At 44.8% G+C, this 23,111-nt stretch overlaps 1 protein-coding gene across 1 annotated transcript in view; it reads right to left on the bottom strand.

The window, feature by feature from the left end:
* Positions 1-1,319: 1,319 nt before the first annotated feature.
* LOC147109356 (uncharacterized) overlaps positions 1,320-23,111 on the bottom strand; it is a 37,999-nt gene continuing 16,207 nt past the window's right edge. Inside the window, exons 5-7 of the mRNA XM_086002308.1 lie at positions 18,943-19,031; positions 12,158-12,326; positions 1,320-2,694 (exon numbers count right to left, since the gene is read on the bottom strand). Coding sequence (XP_085858434.1) covers positions 2,545-2,694; positions 12,158-12,326; positions 18,943-19,031 — 408 coding nt within the window. The 3' untranslated portion in view covers positions 1,320-2,544. The remainder of the gene's footprint in view (positions 2,695-12,157; positions 12,327-18,942; positions 19,032-23,111) is intronic.

Raw genomic sequence — 23,111 nt, 5'->3', positions numbered from 1 at the left:
TCTCGCTTTCATCTACTGTATGGACCTTGCTTTGTTGCGCTTGGTTCTTGCAGCAACGGGCATAATGGTTGTTTTTGTTGCAACTATTGCATGTTTTACCATATGCTGGACACTTTTTGGTGTATGCTGTGTACCGCATCGACTACATGACTTTCGATTGTCCCTTTCATTTTTGTTCGCTGGCCACGCCTCTTTTTTCACATTGGCGCTTTTTGTTAAACGGTTTGTGTCCGTTCATTCTCACTGCATCCACGTTGCAGCTATTGTCACTGAACAGCTCCTTTGCCTACAACTTCACAGTCTCTGTAGCCCTACACAGTGCTATGGCTTTTCCCAGGTCTAGATCTTGCTCTCTTAGCAGTCTTTCCCTTAGACCATTATCTGGAATACCACACACCAGTCTGTCTTTTATCAGCGAGTCTGTCAGTCCCCCAAATTCACACGATTTGCTTCTGTTTTTCAGTTCAGTCACATACTGATCAATAGTCTCACCCGTTTTCTGTACACACGTGAAAAATCTGTGCCTCTCAAACGTCACATTACGTTTAGGTATGCAGTAGGCTTCAAACTGTTCCATTATTTTATCTAGTTTCATTTTGTCTCCATTAGCAGCGAATGTGAAGTTATTATACACCTCCAGCGCCTCATCACCCACGACATGTAAGAAGTGATGATTTCCTTTTATTACTTTTCTCGTCAGCTCCGATTGCTGATAAATACAACCCCACACGTTGTTTGAACCTTCTCCAATTTTCAGCCACATTACCTGTCAACTGAAGCGTCGCCGGTAGGTGTAAACCTTCCATTTTTTCACTTCGTTAGCTATTCTCCAATGGTAAGCAACGATGTTCTCTTTTGGCTTGCTAATTTGTGGAGAGCTGATTTAACTTCAGATTTTTCCTCTTCATCTCTTTCAATCACTTCTGACACCATGTATTGATTTCTTTGTGGGTTCAATGACGAGACATTTATGAAAGAGAATGACTTTTTATCTAAAGTATGTTCAACTCAGTTAACAGCATTTACAGGAGACATCATGTTCGAAATCCATCTAAAGCGAAACTGAAACTAAACTAAACTGCTTGTCTCTCACATGACCTCTGCTGGTCAGGCACAAGCAATCAACCAGGCAAACATGCTGGTAAGACATGATAATCAAACAGGCAAATAACATCACTATTTGCTGATATCATTACAGCTCGTGTCAGTTAAATGAGGCACGAGGCCCAACATCAGGTGTGCCTCGGGCTCACCCCTTCAGGCGCGAACGAGTTTCTACTCCAATGCATAACAAATTGATCCACTGTACACACATAATATATTTTGATCATATTTATTTATTTTATCAGCAAATATAAAGCTTGGTCTCGCTACACATGATAATGTTCCTCAATTTTTAGTCACAATATTATTGTACCCAGGTGTTCTGTCACAGCCGACATATTCGGAAGGCACTAAAGTCATGGTACGATGGTGGGCTACACAAAGTTGCATAGCAAAGGACAGTTGTGTTGGAGTGAGCTATAGCTGCAGTAATCCGAGTTCTGATGAATAAATATATCCTTATTTAGGCTGCAGCTAGAGTATTGTGTGTCATGAATCTTATCATGACACATGAAGTAACACTGGGCGGCCAGCTGGTGGCGCCGTCCAAGGAGTATAAATACTCGGGCGTGGGCCCAGCTTGCTCAGGATGTTTCTGTAACCAGGAACTAGTGATGTAACTAGAATCTCATGGTTTTGAAACAGTTGATTAAAGCCTTGTTTTATACTCACGCTCAGTAGTCTTTTTACATCATTGTGTGTAGTTGCAAAGGCTCTACTGCAAGAATATGAAACTAATGGAAGATGTGTTGCATAAATTCACTACGGTGCTAGGGATAAGAAGTTACAATTATGAAGAGAGACTTGAGAAATTAGGATTTTTTTCCTTCATAGCTGAAAAGATTAAGGGATGGCCTGATTAAGGTTTTCAAGATTTTAAAGGGTTACAATAAAGATAAACAGTAATCAATTGTTTCTACTGGTTGGCGAAACAACCAGAGGACACAAATTTAACATAATCACACACAAGGGGAGGTTGGAAAAACATCTCAACAGAGGGTGGTCAGAATATGGAATTCTCAACCACGAAGAAGAGTCCATGAATTATTTTAAAAGCAATTAAATGTTGCTTGAAAAAGAGGAATATTAAAGGGTATGGCAAACAAGCAGCAAGTGGGATTAGACAAGATAACTCATTTGGGGAAAACACAGCCACAGACTTGATGGGCTGAACGGCCGCTTTCTGTGCTTTTATGATTCAGTAAATTCTGGGATGGATTCAGTGACAGCAGTATTGTAAAGTAAATGGATGAATAAACCTTTCAGGTTTCATTCTAAGTTTGGGAAGTCATCAGAATATTCAGTTGTGTTACAGCCTTCAAATCAATCTAAATCAACTGGTATTTTACACATAAAAACAATGAATGTGCAGTAAAAATTGACAATCTTTGCATACATGCAAGAAGAGCTGGTATCCACATTAAAATAATTTCTGTGGGCTTACATCCAATGCATCTCATGCAGAGTAATGTCACCATTGAGGGAAACCTTGGTAACGTCGTTTAAAGTCTTGAAACGATGTCTGAATTCCAACAAATGTTCCATATTCACAGCCAACTTGTACTGGTTTGGTTCACCAAGAATCAGCATCTGGAGAATTTAAAAATAAATCGATTTATTCCTTTCAAATATTATGCTTTGTTGAACATCCACAGTTATTGAATTCAATTCTATTTCTACTTACTGCATTAAAGAACAAACAAACTTGCATTTAGGTAGCACCTTTCACAGCCTCAGGACGTCCCAAAATACTGCAGAGCCGATTAATTATTTTGAAGTGTAGTCACTGCTGTCATGAAGGCAAAATAATGGTCTTGAACTTGCAGTCTCCCTTGCAGCGTACTCTTAGTACGCCGTCGTAATCCATTTGAAAGGAACCGCAACTTCAGGGTTTCCGCATGCACTTGCACATGCGCCAAATCCGGAACTTGTGATCTGTCAAGGTATGCCTTGACAGATCATTCGAACTGCATGAAAAATCAGTTTCGCTGGCACAGAGTTGAGCCATTTGCCCAACAACTGCCCAGCAATTGCCCACGAAACTCTTATGGTTGGTAAAAGCAGGCATAGAGCCTGCTTTCATCAGCGTAAGGGTGTATATATACAGTATGCCTTAAATTTAAAAAAATTAAATCCAAAATGATGCACGCACACTTTAAATTAGTTTATGCAAATATTGGCCCAGATTAAGATGTTTAAAATTATTTATCAGAAAATTAATTTTTTTATTGAGGTTGGTGCAAGGGACGTATGAATAAAATTGAAATTCAGTACATTTATATTTATTAGAATTGTGTAAATTGTATAATTATTTAGGGATTCCATTGAATATCATTAGGGGATTCCTAATGGCTCCTCTATTTTTGGCTGCACTTCAGTCCCACGCTCTTGATTTTTGGTCACCCGGTGCTGGGGGGGGAGGCAGAGAAAGCAGGCAAGTTGGAGGGCCGCCTTGCAGAACTGCTCCTGGGCCTGGCCAAGGTGGCCATCAACAGGTCCAAGCAGTGGGCGGACAAGGGGGTCGTTCGGCCTGACTGCCTGCCTCTCTTCCGTGGCTACGTTCGCGCCTGGGTGTCCTTGAAGATGGAGCACGTGGTGTTGACTGGCACGCTTGAGGCCTTCCCTGACCATTGGTCACCGGAGGGACTGGAGTGCATCATCACCCCGGGGTATAGTATTTTAATTTAATTTGTTAAGTTTCCTTTTAATTTTTGGTTAAGTTGCAGTCCTTATTGGTTGTGCCCCTTTAAAAAGGGTGCACATGCTTAACTCTAAATTGCCAATTGCCAGTAAGAAGAGTGAGCACAGGATGGGTCCCAAGAGGGTTAGCAATGGAGGTCAGTAACTACCACAATGCAAAGTGGTTCAGAAAATGTTCTATTTATAAAACTTACAACATAGCATTGAGAAAGGAGTTCTGCATAATGTACAAGTTAAGTTAACCAAAGTTAAAATGTAACAGTGAGTGAGAAGGGGACAATATGTGAGCCATGGGCTTCCGAGAGCTCCGTATTCGCGATAGGGGTACAACTTTAAGAAGTTATATAAAATGTCAGAATGACCAAGGCAAGTTAGTACAGCTTTAAGAAATTGTTGACCTTGATTGCCTTTAAATCAGGAACAACTCCCAGCCTGTAAGGATAAAAGGCAAGGAAACACTTCCGTTGAAAAGAGGGGTTTGGAGAGGAAAAACCGGAGAGTGAGAAGGTGTAGCCTGGTGAGTAAATCCTGTTGCTGCCTTTTCATCGCTGTACTGAAAGGCACAACTGGTGTGGGTGAATAAACCTCACTTGTTTTCAGCTCTAGTCTGAGAATTCAACTGACCACTGGGCCCGCTTCAGCTTATTACACGTGGTGTCAGAAGTTGGATTTTGGCACTCTGAGAAAGTCCAAGACCCACCATCATGGAGGAACAGTAGCTTAGTGGTTGTTACTGGGCTAGTAATCCAGAGGCCTGGACTAATGATCCAGAGATGTGAGTTCAAATCCCAGCACAACAGCTGGGGAATTGAAATTCAGTTAATTAAATAAATCTGGAATATCAGTAATGGTGACCATGAAACAACCGTATTGTTGTAAAAACCCATCTGGTTCACGAATGTCCTTTTGAGGGAAGGGAATCTGCCATCCTTACCTGGTCTGGCCTATATATGTGGCTCCAGACCCACAGCAATGTGGTTGACTCTTAACTGCCCTCTGAAATGGCCTAGCAGGACATTCAGTTGTAACAAACCTCTACAAAACACAAGAATAAAACTGGATGGACCACCCAGCATCGACCTCGGCACTGGCTACAGACACGACAATGGCACACCCAGCCCAGTCCACACTGGAAAGTCCTCCTTACCAACATCTGAGGACTTGTGCCAAAATTGGGAGAGCAATAGTCTTACAGAATCATACCTTTCAGCCAATGTCTCAAACTCCTCCATCACCTGAGCCACTGGCAGGACAGACCCACCACGGGTGACGGCACAGTGGTATACTGTCGGGAAGGCGTGGCCCTGGGTGTCCTCAACATTGACTCTGGACCCCATGAAGTCTCATAGGCAAGGAAAACCTCCTGCTGATTACCACCTACCACCCTCCCTCAGCTGATGAGTCAGTACTCCTCCATGTTGAACACCACTTGGAAGAAGCACTGAGTGTAGCAAGGGCACAGAACGTACTCTGGGTGGGGGACTTCAAAGTCCATCACCAAGAGTGGCTCGGTAGCACCACTACTGACCGAAGGACATAGCTGCCAGTCTGGGCCTGCGACAGGTATGAGAGAACCAACATGAGGGGAAAAACCTACTTGACCTCATCCTCGCCAATCTACTTGTTACAGATGCATCTGTCCATGACAGCATTGGTAGCAGTGAGCACCGCAGAATCATTGTGGAGATGAAGTCCTGTCTTCACACTGAGGACACAGTCCACTGTGCTAAATGCAATAGATTCAGAACAGATCTAGCAGCTCAAAAGCAACCATCTTCAGCCAGAAATGCCGAGTGGATGATCCATATAAGCCTCCTCCTGAGGTCTCCACCATCACAGAAGCCAGTCTTCAGCCAGTTTGATTCACTCCACGTGATATCAAGAAATGGTTGAGCGCACTGGATACAGCAAAGGCTGTGGGCCCTGTCCACATCCCAGCTGTCGAGCTGAAGACTTGTACTCCAGAACTAGCTGTGCCTTTAGCCAAGCTGTTCCAGTACAGCTATAACACTGGCATCTATCCAACAATGTGGAAAACTGCCCAGGTATGTCCTGTCCACAAAAAGCAGGACAAATCTAATCTGGCCAATTATCGCCACGTCAGTCTACTCTCGCCTTCCATCACTTTGCTGATGATTGTCGTTGACAGTGCTATCAAGTGGCACTTATTCACCAATAACCAGCTCACTGATGCCCAGTTTGGGTTCCGCAAGGACCACTTGGCTCCAGACCTCATTACAGCCTTGGTTTCAAACATGGACAAAAGAGCTGAATTCCAGAGGTGAGGTTCTGAGTGAGGTCAATTATCACAGCCCCAGGACATTGCTGCAGGAGTTCCTCAGGGCAATGTCCTAGGCCCAACCATCTTCAGCTGCTTCATCAATGACCTTCCCACCATCATAAGGTCAGAAGTGGGGATGTTCGCTGATGATTGCAGTGTTCAGTGCCATTCGCAACTCCTTAGAAAATGAAGCAGTCAACACCCGCATGTAGCAAGACTTGGACGACACTCGAGCTTGGGCTGATGAGTGGCAGGTAACATTTGCGCCACACAAATGCCAGGCACTATCTCCAACAAGCAAGCTTCTAGCCACCGCCCCTTGACCTTCAACGGCATTACCATTGCCAAAATCCCCACCATCAATATCCTGGGGGGTCACCGTTGACCAGAAACTTAACTGGACCAGCCACATAAATACTATGGCAACAAGAGTAGGTCAGAGGCTGGGTATTCTGCGGCGAGTGTCTCACCTCCCGACTCCCCAAAGCCTTTCCACCATCTACAAGACACAAGTCAGGAGTGTTGATGGGATACTCTCCACTTGCCTGGATGAGTGCAGCTCCAACACCACTTAAGAAGCTCGACACCATCCAGGACAAAGCAGCCCGCTTGATTGGCACCCCATCCACCAGCTTAAACATTCACTCCCTCCACCAGCGTACCGTGGCTGCAGTGTGTACCATCTACAAGATGCACTGCAGCAACTCGCCAAGGCTTCTTCGGCAGCACCTCCCAAACCCACGACCTCTTCCACCTAGAAGGACAAGGGCAGCAGGTGCATGGGAACACCACCACCTCCAAGTTCCCCTCTAAGTCGCACACCATCCTGACTTGGAAGTATATCGCCGTTCCTTCATCGTCGCTGGGTCAAAATCCTGGCACTCCCTCCCTCCGTAACAGCACTGTGGGAGTACCTTCACCACACGGACTGCAGCGGTTCAAGAAGGCGGCTCACCACCACTTTCTCGAGGGCAATTGGGGATGGGCAATAAATGCTGGCCTTGCCAGTGATGCCCACATCTCATGAACTAATAAAAAAAGGAAATGCCAAGAACATTGACATGACAGGAGCTGACTAAAGATTCTAGAACTCCAGCAAGAAACAAACTGGATCATGATGAGGAAAGTGGAAAGAACTGAGACCAAAATCCAGTATTTGATGCAGAGACTGGTGTCGGGAGGATCCAAGGTGACAGACCCACAGCCTATCCGGCCTAGCTTGATATTGCAAAAGATGACTCCGGCTGATGTGGAGGCAAACCTTCTGGCCTTTGAACGATGTGCTGAACGAGAAGTGGTCAAAAGAACAGTGGGTAGGGATTGTAACACCTTTTTTGGTCGGAGATGCCCAAAAGACATACTTTGACTTGGAACCAATGGATGTAGCTGAAATCCTGACCCATATTGGAATAACTCCCATGGTGAGAACTCGACTGTTTCAAGCCTGGGCCTATGAGGTGGGGAAACCTCTTGAGATCACAGATGTATGACCTGATATACCTAGCCCGGCAATGGCTGCAGCCGAAGACAAATCACCCAGCGAAGATTGTGGACTGATTTATCCAAGCTCTACCTCCGAGCTCCAGGAACAAGGTCGGACAAGGAGAGCTGGCGGATGACCAGGAATTGGTGTCCATATAGCAGCATCTGGCGGTGGAGGAACTGGCTCGCAATCAAGGAAATGTCCCCTCGAGGACCCTATGGCGTCCTCCTAGCCCGAAGAAATGCGGAGACCCCGGTAAAACTGTATAGGTGGGGCAAGGAGGTGCTGAAGTGCAGCAAGAAGCTGTGAAAGGACATTGTAACCTCTTTGATGACTAAGTGTAAAATGTGATGAGCTGTTAAGGTGTTATGATTGTGATGGGTTAAGGCATATTGGAAAACAACGTCCTAACATTGGGGAACCTATGGATTATAGTCTGGGAAACCAGAATCCAGCCTCTGGGGAGAATTATTTGATTGACATAAGTGCAAACCATGAGCCATGTGGAGGCCATCCATTTTTTTTTAAAAGCCCAAAAAGTTAAAGGGTAAAAAGGTGACTGTGCTAATTGCGGTACACCGTGACCTTGGTAGCCAACAATCTGGTCTGACCTTTTAGTTACTTCATGGGTCCAAAATAGGGATACGCTGTGTACATGGGGAGGTGCAATATTACCCCACTACTATTGTCATTTTAGAGTATGATGAAGTTAGGCAATTACTGTAGGGGTAATTCCAGGCCTCCCTCAGTGATCCTGGGAAGGAGGGATCTTCTGGAATGTGAAGCCCTTGTTTAAAAACTAGGTTCAGAACAGGCCCATGTCAGACACTAAAATCAATGAGGAGTTCGTTCAATTTTCCCTTTGTTGGACCCCGACCTCTTTCAGGGGTTGGGCAGAAACTAAAATCTAATGGAGGTGGGATAAATCTCTAGGAGTTAGAGAAAAGGTCCCTACAATTTTAGCAGATCAACTAGGTGCTCCCACGAGTAGAGCACCTGTCAGACAGAGGGAGAAGGTTCCTGAGAGGACCTTCTTTGGAGAAGTGAAGACTCCCTAGAGGAGATTCCCATTAGTATGACAGATTTCAAATGGGGACAGGCTAACGACCCAGCTTTCCAGAACTTGAAAACCAATGTGTTAACGGTCAATGGACACCCAGTAGATGCAAAATTAAAAAGTGCTGGGCCTTACTATATCATTGAGAACAATTTGTTGTACAGGGTGACCAGTGAACACTGGATAGAGGTAGAACAACTATTGGTTCCAAAAACCTTTCGACGTCTAACATTAGATCTCGCCCATAAACATGTTGAGCGGACATCTCTCCATGAACAGCCCAGGAGAAATTCTTAGATTTTTTTTGGCATGGGATTTATAAAGAAGCTGTATTGTAATGTCTGTTCAGAATGTCAATTGGCAAGATCTAAACCCTGTCTCCATGCGCAGTTAGTCCCTCTACCCATAATCCATGTACCCTTCAAAAGAATTGCAGTGGACCTGGTGGGGCCTTTGGAAAAGTCTGCCAAGGGATACCAGCATATTCTAGTAATAGTTGATTATGCGACCAGGTAGCTAGAGGATATTCCCTTACAGAACATGGCATCAAAAAATATTGCCAATGAATTGGTAAGGGTATTTTCCATGGTAGGAATTCCAAAGGAGCTTCCGACAGATCAGGGGGCTCTGTTTATATCCAAACCAGTGGGAGACCTATGTGTTAAAGATTAAGGCTCTACAAACCTCTGTAATCATCGCCAGGCTGATGGGTTAATGGAGCATTTCAATAAACCTTTGAAAAGCATGTTAAAAGAAGTAGTAGACAGGGAGGGCAAGAACTGGGATGCCCTGTTACCATACTTGGCATTTGCAATTTGAAAAAGTTCCCCTCCATAGGGTTTTCACCTTTCAAGCTTCTCTATGGGAGACAACCCCGTGGGCTTCTAGATATTAATAGAGGAATGGGTGGAACAGATTAGCTCTTCATGAATTGTGCTGGAACACCTCCTGAAAATAAGGGAGAGGGTGGAGACGGTCACTCCTATAGTATGGGAACTCCTGGAAATGGCCCAAGAAAGGCAACGGGTCTACTAAAATAAGCAGGCCGGGGTGAGGCAGCTCCGTCAGGGCGACTGAGTTTTGCTTCTGGTTCCCATGCCCGAGAGCAAATTAGTGGCTTAATGGCAGGGCCCATATGAGATTGTGGAACTAGTAGGGCCTGTAAACTACAGTTAGTCAGCCTGGGAGAAGACAGAAGGAGCAGATTTATCATTTTCTAAAACCGTGGAGAGATCAGGAGACCCATGTGTCAGAGCCAGAGCTTCGTTTGGGAATTCAGAGCCGAGAAACCAGGGAAATTCACCTGGCGAAGAACTGACTGCACAGCAGTGATCAAACCTGCTAAAATTAGTAAAAAGTTATGGATTTTTACCTCACGACTTGGGAAAACTAATGTTATTAAACATGATATTGTAATGGTCTCTGTGAAACTGAGACCAAAAGACAGGAGGTCTCCCAAGAGGTCAGGACAATGCTAAAGCTAGGGGTAATAGAAGAATCTGTGAATGGTCAAATCCTATAGTTATGGAATCAAAACCCTATCTGTCATGGAGATTCTGTAATTTTAGAAAATTAAACCCCACATCTAAGTTTGATGCCTAGAATGGACAAGCTAATTGAACATCTGGGAAACACCAATTTCTTGTCCACCCTGGACCTTACAAAAGGGTATTGGCAGATACATTTTCTCTGGCAGAATCTGTTAATCTGGAGGTTTATACTAGTGATGCCATTTGAGCTGCACAGACTCCTGCCACCTTTCAGCGGCTAATGGATCGGATTTTGAGGCCTCATGCTCAGTATGCCGCTGCATACCTGGATGATATTGTAACCTACAGCAATGACCTGGGAGGCCCTTCAACAAAAATTAGAAGCTTTACTGGATAGCTTAAGAAAGGCAGGTTTCACCCCAACCCAGGGAAATGTTATTTGGGTTTGTTGGAGGCATGTTAATTGGGGTATGTAGTGAAGGGCAGACTAGTTGAGTCCAACGCGACAAAGTAGAGGCCATTGGAAAATGGCCCAGACCAGAGTCAAAGAAATTTTCTGGGCCTTGGCAGATATTATCAACATTTTATCCCAGACTTCACCACGGTGTATCCTTTGACAAGTCTAATCAAATCTCTGGAGCTGAATATTGTCCGATGGACCCCTGGAGGAGAAACAGCATTTGGGGACCTCGGATGCCTTGTGCTCAGACCCAGCCATGATCGTCCTGGATTTCTCCTGAGAGTTCATCTTCCAGACGGAGGTGTCGAAGGTTGGCCTAGGGACAATACTATCCAAGTGGCCAAATATCCTGTAATGTACAAGAGTAGAAAGTTGCTACCTCAAGCACACAACTATGCTATAGTGAAGGAGTGTTTCATGATCAAATGGGTGGTGGAGACACTGAAGTACTATTTATTAGGGAGAACCTTCCGACTGGTAATTGATCATGTCCCCCTTGAGTGGATCTAGGCAAAAAAGGAAAAGGATGCCCAGGTTGCATGTTGGTTTTTGTTCCTCCAACCATATGCCCTTACAGTTCAGTATGGAGCCGGGTCGGCACATGGGAATGTGAATGCCCTCTCTTGAATGTCGTGCTTTATGACAGAAATCGCTCGAGCCCCTGGCTCTTTGCTGGCGGGGGGATATGTAACAGTGAGAGGGACAATGTGAGCCATAGGCTTTTGAGAGCTCTGTATCCAAGATAGGGGTATAACTTTAAGAAGTTATGTAAAATGACAGACTGACCAAGGCAAGGCAGTATAGCTTTAAGAAATAATTGTCTTTAATCAGGAACGACTCCCAGCCCGTAAGGATAAACGGCAGGGAAATAGTTCAGTTGAGTTTGGAGAAGGTGGTGGAGGCTAGAAAGTAATCCCTGTTGCTGTCTTGTTCATTGCTGTACTTAAAGACGTAACTGCCGAGGGTGAATAAACCTCACTTGGTTTCAGCTAGTCTGTGTGTCTAATTGGCCACTAGGTTCTGGGCCTGCTTCAGCAGATATTAAATATCTTGTAATGTTTGCTGCTCCTCTTATCGGGGCCCTGAATTCCTGGCCCATTTCCAGGGTTGTGGTGGATTGGCCCCACATGTGGCAATGAATGGAGGGACCAGGCCCACAAGATGCCACCTCTGACCGTTTACCTGAAGGCCTCCATCTCAGCCAAGGCTTTGTCTTGTGCTGCTCCATTTTCCGGGTGCCTGTGGCCCTTTCAATGTCACTCCCATCACTTCAGGTGCCTCAGCAGTGTTCCTGCTACAGCAATATTTAGATTCTCCTCTGGGCCACTGGCGGGAATCCTGCAAGAGCCTGCCACAAATACCAAACTAAAACTGGGCAAGGGTCGTGGCTGGGCTACAGCAGGACCAGGAAAATCCCCAGCCTCATGGATCCCTGTCTTGAGTTTCAAATGATTTTGCTTAAATTAAACTTATTTATCTGGCAATACTAGTGGGGGAAAAAGAATCTAGGTTATGGTTAGCACGTTATCTATTCTCTGGGATTGGGTTTGAATTTCACCTGAAGCAGGAGTATTTCACTTACTTCAAATCGTTCTCCTTTTTTGAATGGAAACCTTGCTGATGCCCTTTCTTCTCCACCCCAAACATTATTGATCCTGCTATTACGAACGAGTGCTTGACGGCCACCCTCATTAAAACGAGCGTTGAAGTGAAAAACAATATCGTGGCCGCAGTACACATCGATGGCAAACCTGTGAAAATAAAATTTAGACAAATAGATTTTTTTTCCTGTTATTACATGGCATGTACAGCGTGGAAACAGACCATTTGGCCCAAGAGGTCTATGCCAGGGTTTACACTTGACACAAGCCTCCTCACACCCCTCTTGTCTAACCCGATCAGCATAACCTTCTGTTATTCTTCATTTAACAAACTAAAAAAACTAGCCCAAATATTCTGATTGGTATTGAGTGCATAGGTTGCTGGAGTTTACAGACACTGCCCTGGCAGGAGGGCACATGACCCTACTCCTCTCCCACCCAACCATCATGGACACCAATTTCGCCATCATTTCAGGGGTCAACTTCAAACTCTGGGGCAAGCTCCAAGCATCAGGAATGCCACATAGAGAAACATAGAAACAGGAGTAGGCCAATCAACACGATCATGGCTGATCCTCTATTTCAATACCATATTCCCGCTCTCTTCCCCAAATCCCTTGATGCCTTTTGTGTCTAGAAATCTATCTATCTCCTTAAATATATTCAGTGACTTGGCCTCCACAGCCTTCTGTGGTAGAATTCCACAGGTTCACCACCCTCAGTGAAGAAATTTCTCCTAATCTCAGTCCTAAATGTCCTACCCCATATCCTGAGACTGACCCCTCATTGTAGACCCCCCTCCCCCAAGCCAGGGGAAACATCCAGTCTGTTTAGCCCTGTTTAGAATTTTATACATTTCAATGAGATCCCCTCATTCTTCTAAACTCTAGTGAATACAGGCCTAGTCAATCCAATCTCTCTCTTACATAGAAACATAGAAGATAGGAGCAGGAGTAGGCCATTCGGCCCTTCGAGCCTGCTCCGCCATTCAATGAGATCATGGCTGATCATCCAAATTCAGTACCCTGTCCCTGCCTTCTCCCCATATCCCTTGATCCCTTTAGCCTCAAGAAATATATCCAACTCTTTCTTAAATAAATTTAATGAACTGGCCTCCACCGCCCTCTGTGGCAGAGAATTCCACAGGTTCAACACTCTGGATGAAGTAATTCCTCCTCATTTCAGTCCTAAATGGCTTACCCCTTATCCTTAGACTATGACCCCTGGTTCTGGACTCCCCAGCCATCAGAAACATCCTTCCTGCATCTAGTCTGTCCGGACCTGACAGAATTTTATAGGTTTCGATGAGATCCCCTCTCAATCTTCTAATCTCCAGTGAGTATAAGCCCAATCGACACAATCTCTCCTCATACGTCATTCCTGCCATCCCAGGTATCAGCCTGGTGAATCTTCGCTGCACACCCTCCATGGCAAGAACGTCCTTCCTCCGTTAAGGTGACCAAAACTGCACAATACTCAAGGTGCGGTCTCACCAAGGCCCTGTACAACTGTAGCAAGACATCCTTGTTCCTGTGCTCAAACCCTCTTGCTACTCATACGATAGTCCTGCCATCCCAGGAATCAGTCTGGTGAACTTCACTGCACTCCCTCTATGGCAAGTATATCCTTTTCTTCGGTAAGGAGACCAAAACTGCACACAGTACTCCAGGTGTGGCCTCACCAAGGCCCTGTATAACTGTACAGGAAACTTTGGTTTATCCGGAGGTTAACTGGAATGCTCGCGCCACCGGCAAAAATCAGGAGCCGTTTCGTTAGGTTTTTTTTCTCTTCATTGCTTTTTTTTCCACCAGTCAGGCTCTGCAAGGTCTCGCTGAAGCTGTTGCTAAGCTACAGAGACGCTTGCAAGGTACGGCCGACTGTTTAGAAGCTGTTGCTAAGCAACAGAGTTTGTTGCCAGATACGGAGCTCAAAATCTCCGTATGTTTCAACATTAGTGCTGGTTTGTCCGGCGGTTTTGATGGGACGGCAACAGGTCGGTGCCGGATAGCACAAAGTTTCCTGTAATAAGACATCCTTGCTCCTGTACTCAAATCCTCTTGCAATGAAGGCCAACATACCATTTGCCTTCCTAACTGCTTGCTGCACCTGCATGTTTGCTTTCAGTGACTGGTGTACAAGGACACCCAGATCCCTTTGTACATCAACATTTCCCAATCTATCACCATTAAAATACTCTGCCTTTCTGCTTTTCCTACCGAAGTGGATAACTTCACATTTATCCACATTATACTGCATCTGCCATGTATTTGCCCACTCACTCAACTTGTCTAGATCGCCTTGAAGCCTCTTTGCATCCTACTCACAATCCCACCTAGTTTTGTGTTGACAGCAAACTTGGAAATATTACATTTGGTTCCCTCATACAAATCATTGATATATATTGTGAATAGCTGGGGCCCAAGCACTGATCCCTGCGGTACCCCACTAGTCACCGCCTGCCACCCGGAAAAAATCCATTTATTCCTGCTCTGTTTCCTGTCTGTTAACCAATTTTCAATCCATGAGAGTATATTACCCCCAATCCCATGTGCTTTAATTTTGCACACTAACCTCTTATGTGGGACTTTATCAAAGGCCTTCTGAAAATCCAAATACACCACATCCACTGGTTCTCCCTTATTTATTCTACCAGTTACATCCTCAAAACTCCAGTAGGTTTGTCAAACACTATTTCCCTTTCATAAATCCATGTTGACTTTGTCTAATCCTGTTGCTATTTTCTAAGTGTCCTGTTATCCTTTATAATAGACTCTAGCATTTTCCCTCGTACTGATGTTAGGTTAACTGGTCTGTAGTTCCCTGTTTTCTCTCCCCCTTCTTTTTTAAATAGTGGGGTTACATTTGCCACCCTCCAATCTGCAGAAACTGTTCCATAATCTATAGAATTTTGGAAGATGACAACCAATGCATTCACTATTTCCATGGCTACCTCTTTTAGTACTCTGGGGTGTGGATTATCAGGCCCTGGGGATTTATCAGCTTTCAGTCCCATTAATTTCTCCAGCACACTTTTTTTACTAATGCTAATTTCCTTTAATTCCTCCTTCTCACTAGACCTTGGTTCCCTATCATTCCTGGGAAGTTATTTGTGGCCTCTTCCGTGAAGTATTTGTTTAATTGCTCTGCCATTTCCTTGTTTGGATGAAATTGAGCTCTAGAGACAGACTTCTGGGTGTCCATGCCAGGAGACCTCCAAAAATGTAACTCATGCCAAGTGGAGGGAGGTAGCACTGGAACAGTGCCAACTCACCCCTAGGACTGCAGACCAGTGCCACAAAAAATTCAATCACCTGACCAGGGACTATAAAGTTAATACACCTGTCACTCTGCACTTCTTCCTTGTGCACCAGCACACTCTTCACCCTCAAAGTAACAGCTGTACAACTAACCCTCTGCAATGCACTCTGGTTTAGCAGGGCACTGAGGATCTTGCATTATGGCTACCCAAGCACCCCACTACTCCCCACCACCTAACACCAATTACTTGCATGCACAGCCCTAAAACACCTTCCTCCATTTTAAGAGATTTATACCACCCCATTTCTTACATCAGCTCTCCCAGGCCACTTGGCACATACTCAAATGTTAGCCTTCACTTAATGTACTCATTCTTGTTGCTGGAGGAAATGCACAATGCCAGAGAGGCAGGCCACCAGAGGGGGCATCCCCAACCTGACTGAACCTCATAATCTACAAGGAGGGTGGCCGTGGAGATCATGGGGAGGCATTTAGCTCTTGCCATCAGAGATGGTGAGGTCAGAGAAATATTGCCGGTGCCAGGTTAATGACTGAACACCTCCACTATTGCCATAGCATTCCTGTGAAGAATCTCACAGCCACAAGCTTCCACCCCCTGAATCCCAAGCAGCCAATATTCATTCATTCTTAGCTTGTATCCTCCTTTCCTGTAAATACACCACAGCAACAGGAGAGGAGAGGCACAGGAAGAGGAGCAATAGGGCATAAATTTCTTCCTTGTTGACGAGGACAATCAACTTGCCTTTTACGTAGTAAAACATCCCAAGGCACTTCACAGGAGCATTATAAAACAAAATCTGACACCGAGCCACAGAAGGAGATATTAGGGTAGATGACCAAAAGCTTGGTCAGAGGTGGGTTTTAAGGAGCATCTTAAAAGGAAGAAAGAGAGGTGAAGGGAGGTAATGCCAGAGCTTAGGGTCTTGGCAGCTGAAGGCACAGCCACCAACGGTGCAGCGATGAAAATTAGAGGAGCGCAGATATCTCGGAAGGCTGTGGGGCTGGAAGAGATTAGAGATAGGGAGGGGCGAGGCCATAGAAGGATTTGAAAACAAGGATGAGAATTTTTAAATCTGGCGTTGCTTAACCAGGAGCCAATATAGGTCAGCAAGGTGATGGATGAATGGAACGCGAGTTAGGACACAGGCAGCCGAGTTTTGGATGACCTCAAGTTTTATAGGGGGTAGAACGTGGGAGGCTGGCCGGGAGTGTGTTGGCATAGTCAAGTCTAGAGGTAACAAAGGCATGGATGAGGGTTTCAACACAGATTAGCTGAGGCAGGGGCAGAGTCATGCGATGTTCCGGAGGTGGAAATAGGCAGTCTTAGTGATGGCACAGATATGTGTTCAGAAGCCCATTTCGGGGTCAAATATGACACCAAGGTTAGATCACGATGAGGCACAGAATAGAGGAGGACCAGGCTACACGAGTCCCTGGAGCACGACTGTCTCATTTTCCCAACCTCTTAATGTCATTCACTGCATCAGCTGCTTTAGCACATCCACAAACCAGCTCAGACACTTTCACTCCGTGGGCGAGTGGGTGTGTGGCAGGGGGTGGAATTAGATCGTATCAGTGATGATGTGGCACCAGGTGATTCATGGAGCACAAGGGAGTTGGAGGAGTGGCAAATGGGCATGAATGTGCCATCTTCCTAGCAGAGGAGAACACTGCCCAAAGCTTTAGAGTCTGAACTCATGGGTACGTGCCTGAAAAGAAAGATGTTTGAGGAACATCGTATCTAAGTGCAGGCTCCAAGGTCAGTCTCCAAGGATCTGCAGCAACTGACGGCTGTCATTCTCGAGTCTACAGCTCCTTTCTGGCAGCATGAGAAAAGCTTCCTCTTTGTTGCTGATATCAATGGAGCGCGTGGCAGGTTCATTGGAATTGCAGCAGACCTGCAACTAAGTAGCGAGGGATCAGTTGGTGCCTCCACCTTTTGGAAGTATAGACTGCAGCTCTGGTGGCAACAGGGGAGAGAGTAGACAACTCACTTTGGTTTCCAGACATTGGCAGCCATGACGCATGCTACTGTCTCTCAGCTTTCAGGGTCTGATGGCCACCATTAGACCAACCATTCCACTGATCAGTGGGGACACAGATCCGGAGCTATAAATTCCAGGGTCCCTGCTCCACTGCCAAAGTGTGGCAGATTGAGACTCCCAGCTGCCTGCAGTTGCAGATGCTGTTGCAAATTGCAGAGATGGGGTTATTTCCAAGATCAGGCCAGATGCATTGCACCAGTAGACACGCCTCAGTGGGGCTTGCCCCGATGGAAGCTCAGAATGTTGGAGTGTTGCTATGCCACCAACCATGGAGAGAAGGCCCAGGTGGGCTCCAATGGAATGCAAGTCATTTTTCAATCTTCTGCCATGCAGGCAATTGATCCCTTCCAGGATTGAAAGCCTTTGGCAGTCAAAACTTTTGGGGCCTTTCCTGGGACCTCACACCAGCTCTCGAGAGCCACCCATGGCCCACTCACTGGAAAATGGCAGGACAGAAATCAGGGCAGAACCCAGGTTCCTCACTATTTTCCAATTCCACAGCTGCCAATCCATCCCTGTTGTGTCCAGGGCCCAACTGGAACTTCAGTAGTTGTGTTCAAGCTCACATTAAGAATGGCCATGTGAATGAAGAACCAGAGGACCAGCAAAATTGAGCACCTTCAAGGGAAAAAAATCAGGGGAGAAAATATAGGAACAGAAGTAAGCCATTAAACCCCTCAAGCCTGTTCAGCCATGCAATGAGATCATGGCTGATCTGTGACCCAATTCCATATACCTGCCTTTACCCCATATCCCATAATACCTTTTGGTTAACAAAAATCTATCACTCAGATTTAAAATTAACAATTGACCTAGCATCAATTGCCATTTGTGGAAGAGAGTTCCAAATTTCTACCACCCTTTGTGTGTAGAAGTGTTTCCTAACTTCACTTCTGAAAGGCCTGGCTCTAACTTTTAGCCTGTGTCCCCTTGTTCCAGATTCCACAACCAGTGGAAATAGTTTCTCTCCATCTACCCTATCTGCTCCCCTGAATATCTTAAACTTGGATCAAATCATTCCTCAACCATCTAAATTCCAGGGAATAGAACCCTGTAATTTAACCTTTTTGAATCCAGGTTTCATTTTGGTAAACCTATGCTGCACTCCCTCCAAGGTCAATATATCCTTCCAAAGGTGTGGTGCCCAGAGCTGCTCACAGTACTCCAGGTGTGGTCTAACCAGGGCTTTGTATAGTTGTAGCATAATTTCTACCTTATTGTATTCTAGTCCTCTAGATATGAAGGCCAGCATTCCATTAGCCTTTTTGATTATTTTCTGTACCTGCCCATGACATTTTAATGAGATTATGCAGTCTTCATTTTCTTTAATATTATGTGGACAGCAAACAATTGACCAATATCCTTGCATAAGTTGGAAGTATAAATGAATGATACCATATTCAATGAATTTAAAAAAAAGTTTCATCCACATCAAAATTTACTTGTCAATATTCATTTTGATAGTCCCGCTAATCTTGATCATTTTCTGTGGAATCCAACCTCCTGGAACAGCAAGTTCATAAGGTACTGGCTGCAAATATCAAAACAAAGGTTAAATGTTATAAATAGGGAATGTAAAGATTTGCCAGTAGCTGTGGCATCACTATTCCGTTTACACTGTAGAACATCCAGTGAAAACAGTTCTGAATTATGACTAGTTTGTGTGCCAAATTCATCTTGCTTTTACTCCAGGATAGAGTCAGACACCAACAACAAAAGACAATGCATGTTGGAGCTTTTAGCAGTTTGGCTTCTCACTTTCCTTTTATATTGAAGGAAGGTGCATACACACAGACTAGGTTTAAAAATAAAAATGTTGCATGGGTTGGCTGTACAAGTGTGCCGCTCATCCAGAATAAAATGGCAACTCCAATGGCAAGCAGAATTCCTCTCCTCTCCTCCCAGCAAGACACTGACACATCCCTAGTGTATAGCTTCAGTCCACTCAATCTACAGTGCCACACCCTTGTGACCGTGATTCATGTGTAAGCCTCGATAGCCAGAGGGCTATTCAACTGCAGGAGGGCACTGTACAGCAAAGACTGGCACTTCCAACATCAGAGGTCCAGTGAAAATAGTCTAACTACCTCAAGGCACTTCTCATAACTGTAGTATCCATTCCTGGCATCAGCCTGGGTGAATCTATGCTGTACACTCAATGGGCCGGATTTTGCTGTAAAACGAGTAGAGTAGCATTGCTGGTTAAAGAGGAGATTAACACAATAGTAAGGAAGGATATTAGCTCTGATGTGGAATCTGTATGGGCAGAGCTGAGAAATACAAAGGGGCAGAAAACGTTACTGGGAGTGTTCTATAGACCTCCAAACAGTAATGCGGAGGTTGGGGATGGCATTAAAAGGGAAATTAGAGAAGCGTGCAATAAAGGCACAGCAGTTATCATGGGTGACTTTAATCTACATATAGTTTGGGCTAACCAAATTAGTAACAATACTGTGGAGGAGGAATTCCTACAGTGTATAAGGGATGGTTTCCTAGACCGATATGTCGAGGAACCAACTAGAGATCAGGCCATCTTAGACTGGGTATTATGTAATGAGAAAGAATTAATTAGCAATCTTGTTGTGCGAGGCCCCTTGGGTCGGAGTGATCATAATATGATCGAATTCTTCATTAAGATGGAGAGTGAAGTAGTTGACTCAGAGACTAGGGTCCTGAATTTAAATAAAGGAAACTACAATGGTATGAGGCACGAGTTGGCTAGGATGGATTGGGGAACGTTACTTAAAGGGTTGACGGTGGATCGGCAATGGCAAACATTTAAAGATCGCATGGATGAACTGCAGAATTTGTTCATCCCTGTTTGGCATAAAAATAAAACAAAAAGGTGACTCAACCGTGGCTAACAAGGGACATTAGGGATAGCATAAGATCCAAGGAGAGGACATATAAATTGGCCAGAAAAAGCAGTAAACCTGAGGATTGGGAGCAGTTTAGGATTCAGCAAAGGAGGACAAAGCGATTAATTAAGAGGGGGAAAATAGAGTGAGAGTAAGCTAGCAGGGAACATAAAAACTGACTGTAAAAGCTTTTATAGATATGTGAAGAGAAAAAGATTGGTGAAGTCAAGCGTAGGTCCCTTGCAGTCAGAATCAGGGGAATTTATAATGGGGAACAAAGAAATGGCAGACCAATTAAATACATACTTTGGTTCTGCCTTCACAAAGGAGGACACAAATAACCTCTCGGATGTCGGGGAACATAGGGTCTAATGAAAGGGAGGAACGGAAAGAAATCAGTATTTGTAGGGAAATGGTGTTGGGGAAATTGACGGGATTGAAGGCCGATAAATCCCCAGGGCCTGATAATCTACAGCCTAGGGTACTTAAGGAAGTGGCCCTAGAAATAGTGGACGCATTGCTGGTCATCTTCCAACATTCGATAGACTCTGGAATAGTTCCCATGGATTGCAGGGTAGCTAATGTTACCCCACTATTCAAAAAAGTGGTAGAGACAAACGGGGAATTATAGACCAGTAAGCCTGACATCGGTAGTGGGGAAAATGCTAAAGTCCATTATAAAAGATGTAATAGCAGAGCACTTGGAAAACAGTGACAGGATCGGACAAAGTCAACATGGATTTACAAAAGATAAATCGAGTTTGACTAATCTACTGGAATTTTTTGAGGATGTAACTGGTAAAATAGATAAGGGAGAGCCAGTGGATGTGGTGTATTTGGACTTTCAGAAGGCTTTCGATAAGGTCCCGCATAAGAGATTAGCGTGCAAAGTTAAGGCACATGGGATTGGGGGCAAGGTATTGACTTGGATAGAGAACTGGTTGGCAGACAGAAAGCAAAGAGTTGGAATAAACGGGTCTTTTTCTGAGTGGCAGGCAGTGACTAGTGGGGTACCGCAGGGATCGGTACTAGGACCCCAGCTAGTCACAATATATATTAATGATCTAGACGAGGGAACTAGATGTAATATCTCCAAGTTTGCAGATGACTCAAAGCTGGGTGGGTGTGTGTTCTGTGAGGAGGATGCCGAGAAACTCCAGGATGATTTGGACAGGTTGGGTGATTGGGCAGAAGCACGGCAGATGCAATATAACGTGGATGAATGCGAGGTTATCCACTTTGGTGTCAAAAACAGGAGGGCAGATTATTATCTGAATGGCAATAGATTGGGAGAAGGGGAAGTGCAACGAGACCTGGGTGTCCTTGTGCACCAGTCGCTGAAGGTAAGCATGCAGGTGCAGCAGGCGGTTAAGAAGGCAAATGGTATGTTGGCCTTCGTAGCGAGAGGGTTCGAGTACAGGAACAAGGATGTCTTGCTGCAGTTGTCCAGGGCCTTGGTGAGATCACACCTTGAGTATTGTGTGCAGTTTTGGTCACCTTATCGGAGGAAGGATGCTCTTGCCATGGAGGGAGTGCAGCGAAGATTCACCAGGCTGATACCGGAGATGGCAGGAATGATGTATGAGGAGAGATTGGGTCGAATGGGCTTATACTCGCTGGAGTTTAGAAGAATGAGAGGGGATTTCATTGAAACTTATAAAATTCTAACAGGACTAGACAGACTAGATGCAGGAAGGATGTTCCCGATGGCCGGGGAGTCCAGAACCAGGGGTCACAGTCTAAGGATAAGGGGTAAGCCATTTAGGACAGAGATGAGGAGGAATTTCTTCACCCAGATAGTGGTGAACCTGTGGAATTCTCTACCACAGAAGGCAGTGGAGGCCAATTCATTAAATATATTCAAGAAGGAGTTAGATATATTTCTTAAGGCTAAAGGGATCAAGGGATATGGGGAGAAAGCAGGGACAGGGTACTGAATTTGGATGATCAGCCATGATCTCATTAAATGGTGGAACAGGCTCGAGGGGCTGAATGGCCTACTCCTGCTCCTATCTTCTATGTTTCTATGTAAATCGAACTGCAACTTATGGCGTCCGCACATACGCAGTTAAATGCATAAATCAGGAAGTTGCTGTCCGAGTTACCCTGCTCCTCCAGAAGCTGCGCCATACCGCTATCTCGCTGAGAGACTTGGCATTGAAATACATGGAATGGCATAAAGTTACTTGTGTGGTGATATACCCACTAAACACGACAGAAAAAGTTAAAGTTAGGACTTATCCATTCTAGTGTAAGTAAATATTTAATGGTGTGATAAGTTTTAATTACTGCCAAACCACCTACCTGGCACCGTAAACTAACTTTTACAAGTGTGGAGTCTCATTCCTTCAGATTTTAATTGTCGGGGGATTTTAAAACACACACTTTTTACTTTTTATTTCTGTCTCTTTATTCAATTTTTCTTTCCCTCTCTTTCTTCATTTCACTTTCTATACCTGATTTGACATTGAATACAATATTCTAACTGACAATTCTTGGTTCAGACTCTGCGCTGCTCATTAACGATTCTTCAAACTGATTGGTTAAGGAGATGCACTGTTTCTTTCCCTGTTCACACATGTCCCAGATCCCCTGTAGAGAGTGCTGTGCTAAAATGGCTCTCTAATTAGAGTAAGTTCCAGTGAAAAATCCCATAGAACATCTGTGGGCAAGTGCAAATGTAATGAACGGTTAGCGTTGTTTGTTCGCCACTGATCGCAAAATCCGGCCCATAGCCTTCAATATCCTTTCTA

This window comes from Somniosus microcephalus, chromosome 12, assembly GCF_052327205.1.
Source record: "Somniosus microcephalus isolate GS21.2 chromosome 12, FLI_Smic_1.0, whole genome shotgun sequence".
In the NCBI taxonomy this organism is placed as follows: domain Eukaryota; kingdom Metazoa; phylum Chordata; class Chondrichthyes; order Squaliformes; family Somniosidae; genus Somniosus; species Somniosus microcephalus.
Note: the sequence above shows the minus strand (reverse complement) of the source record. Positions and strands in the feature narration are given on the sequence as shown.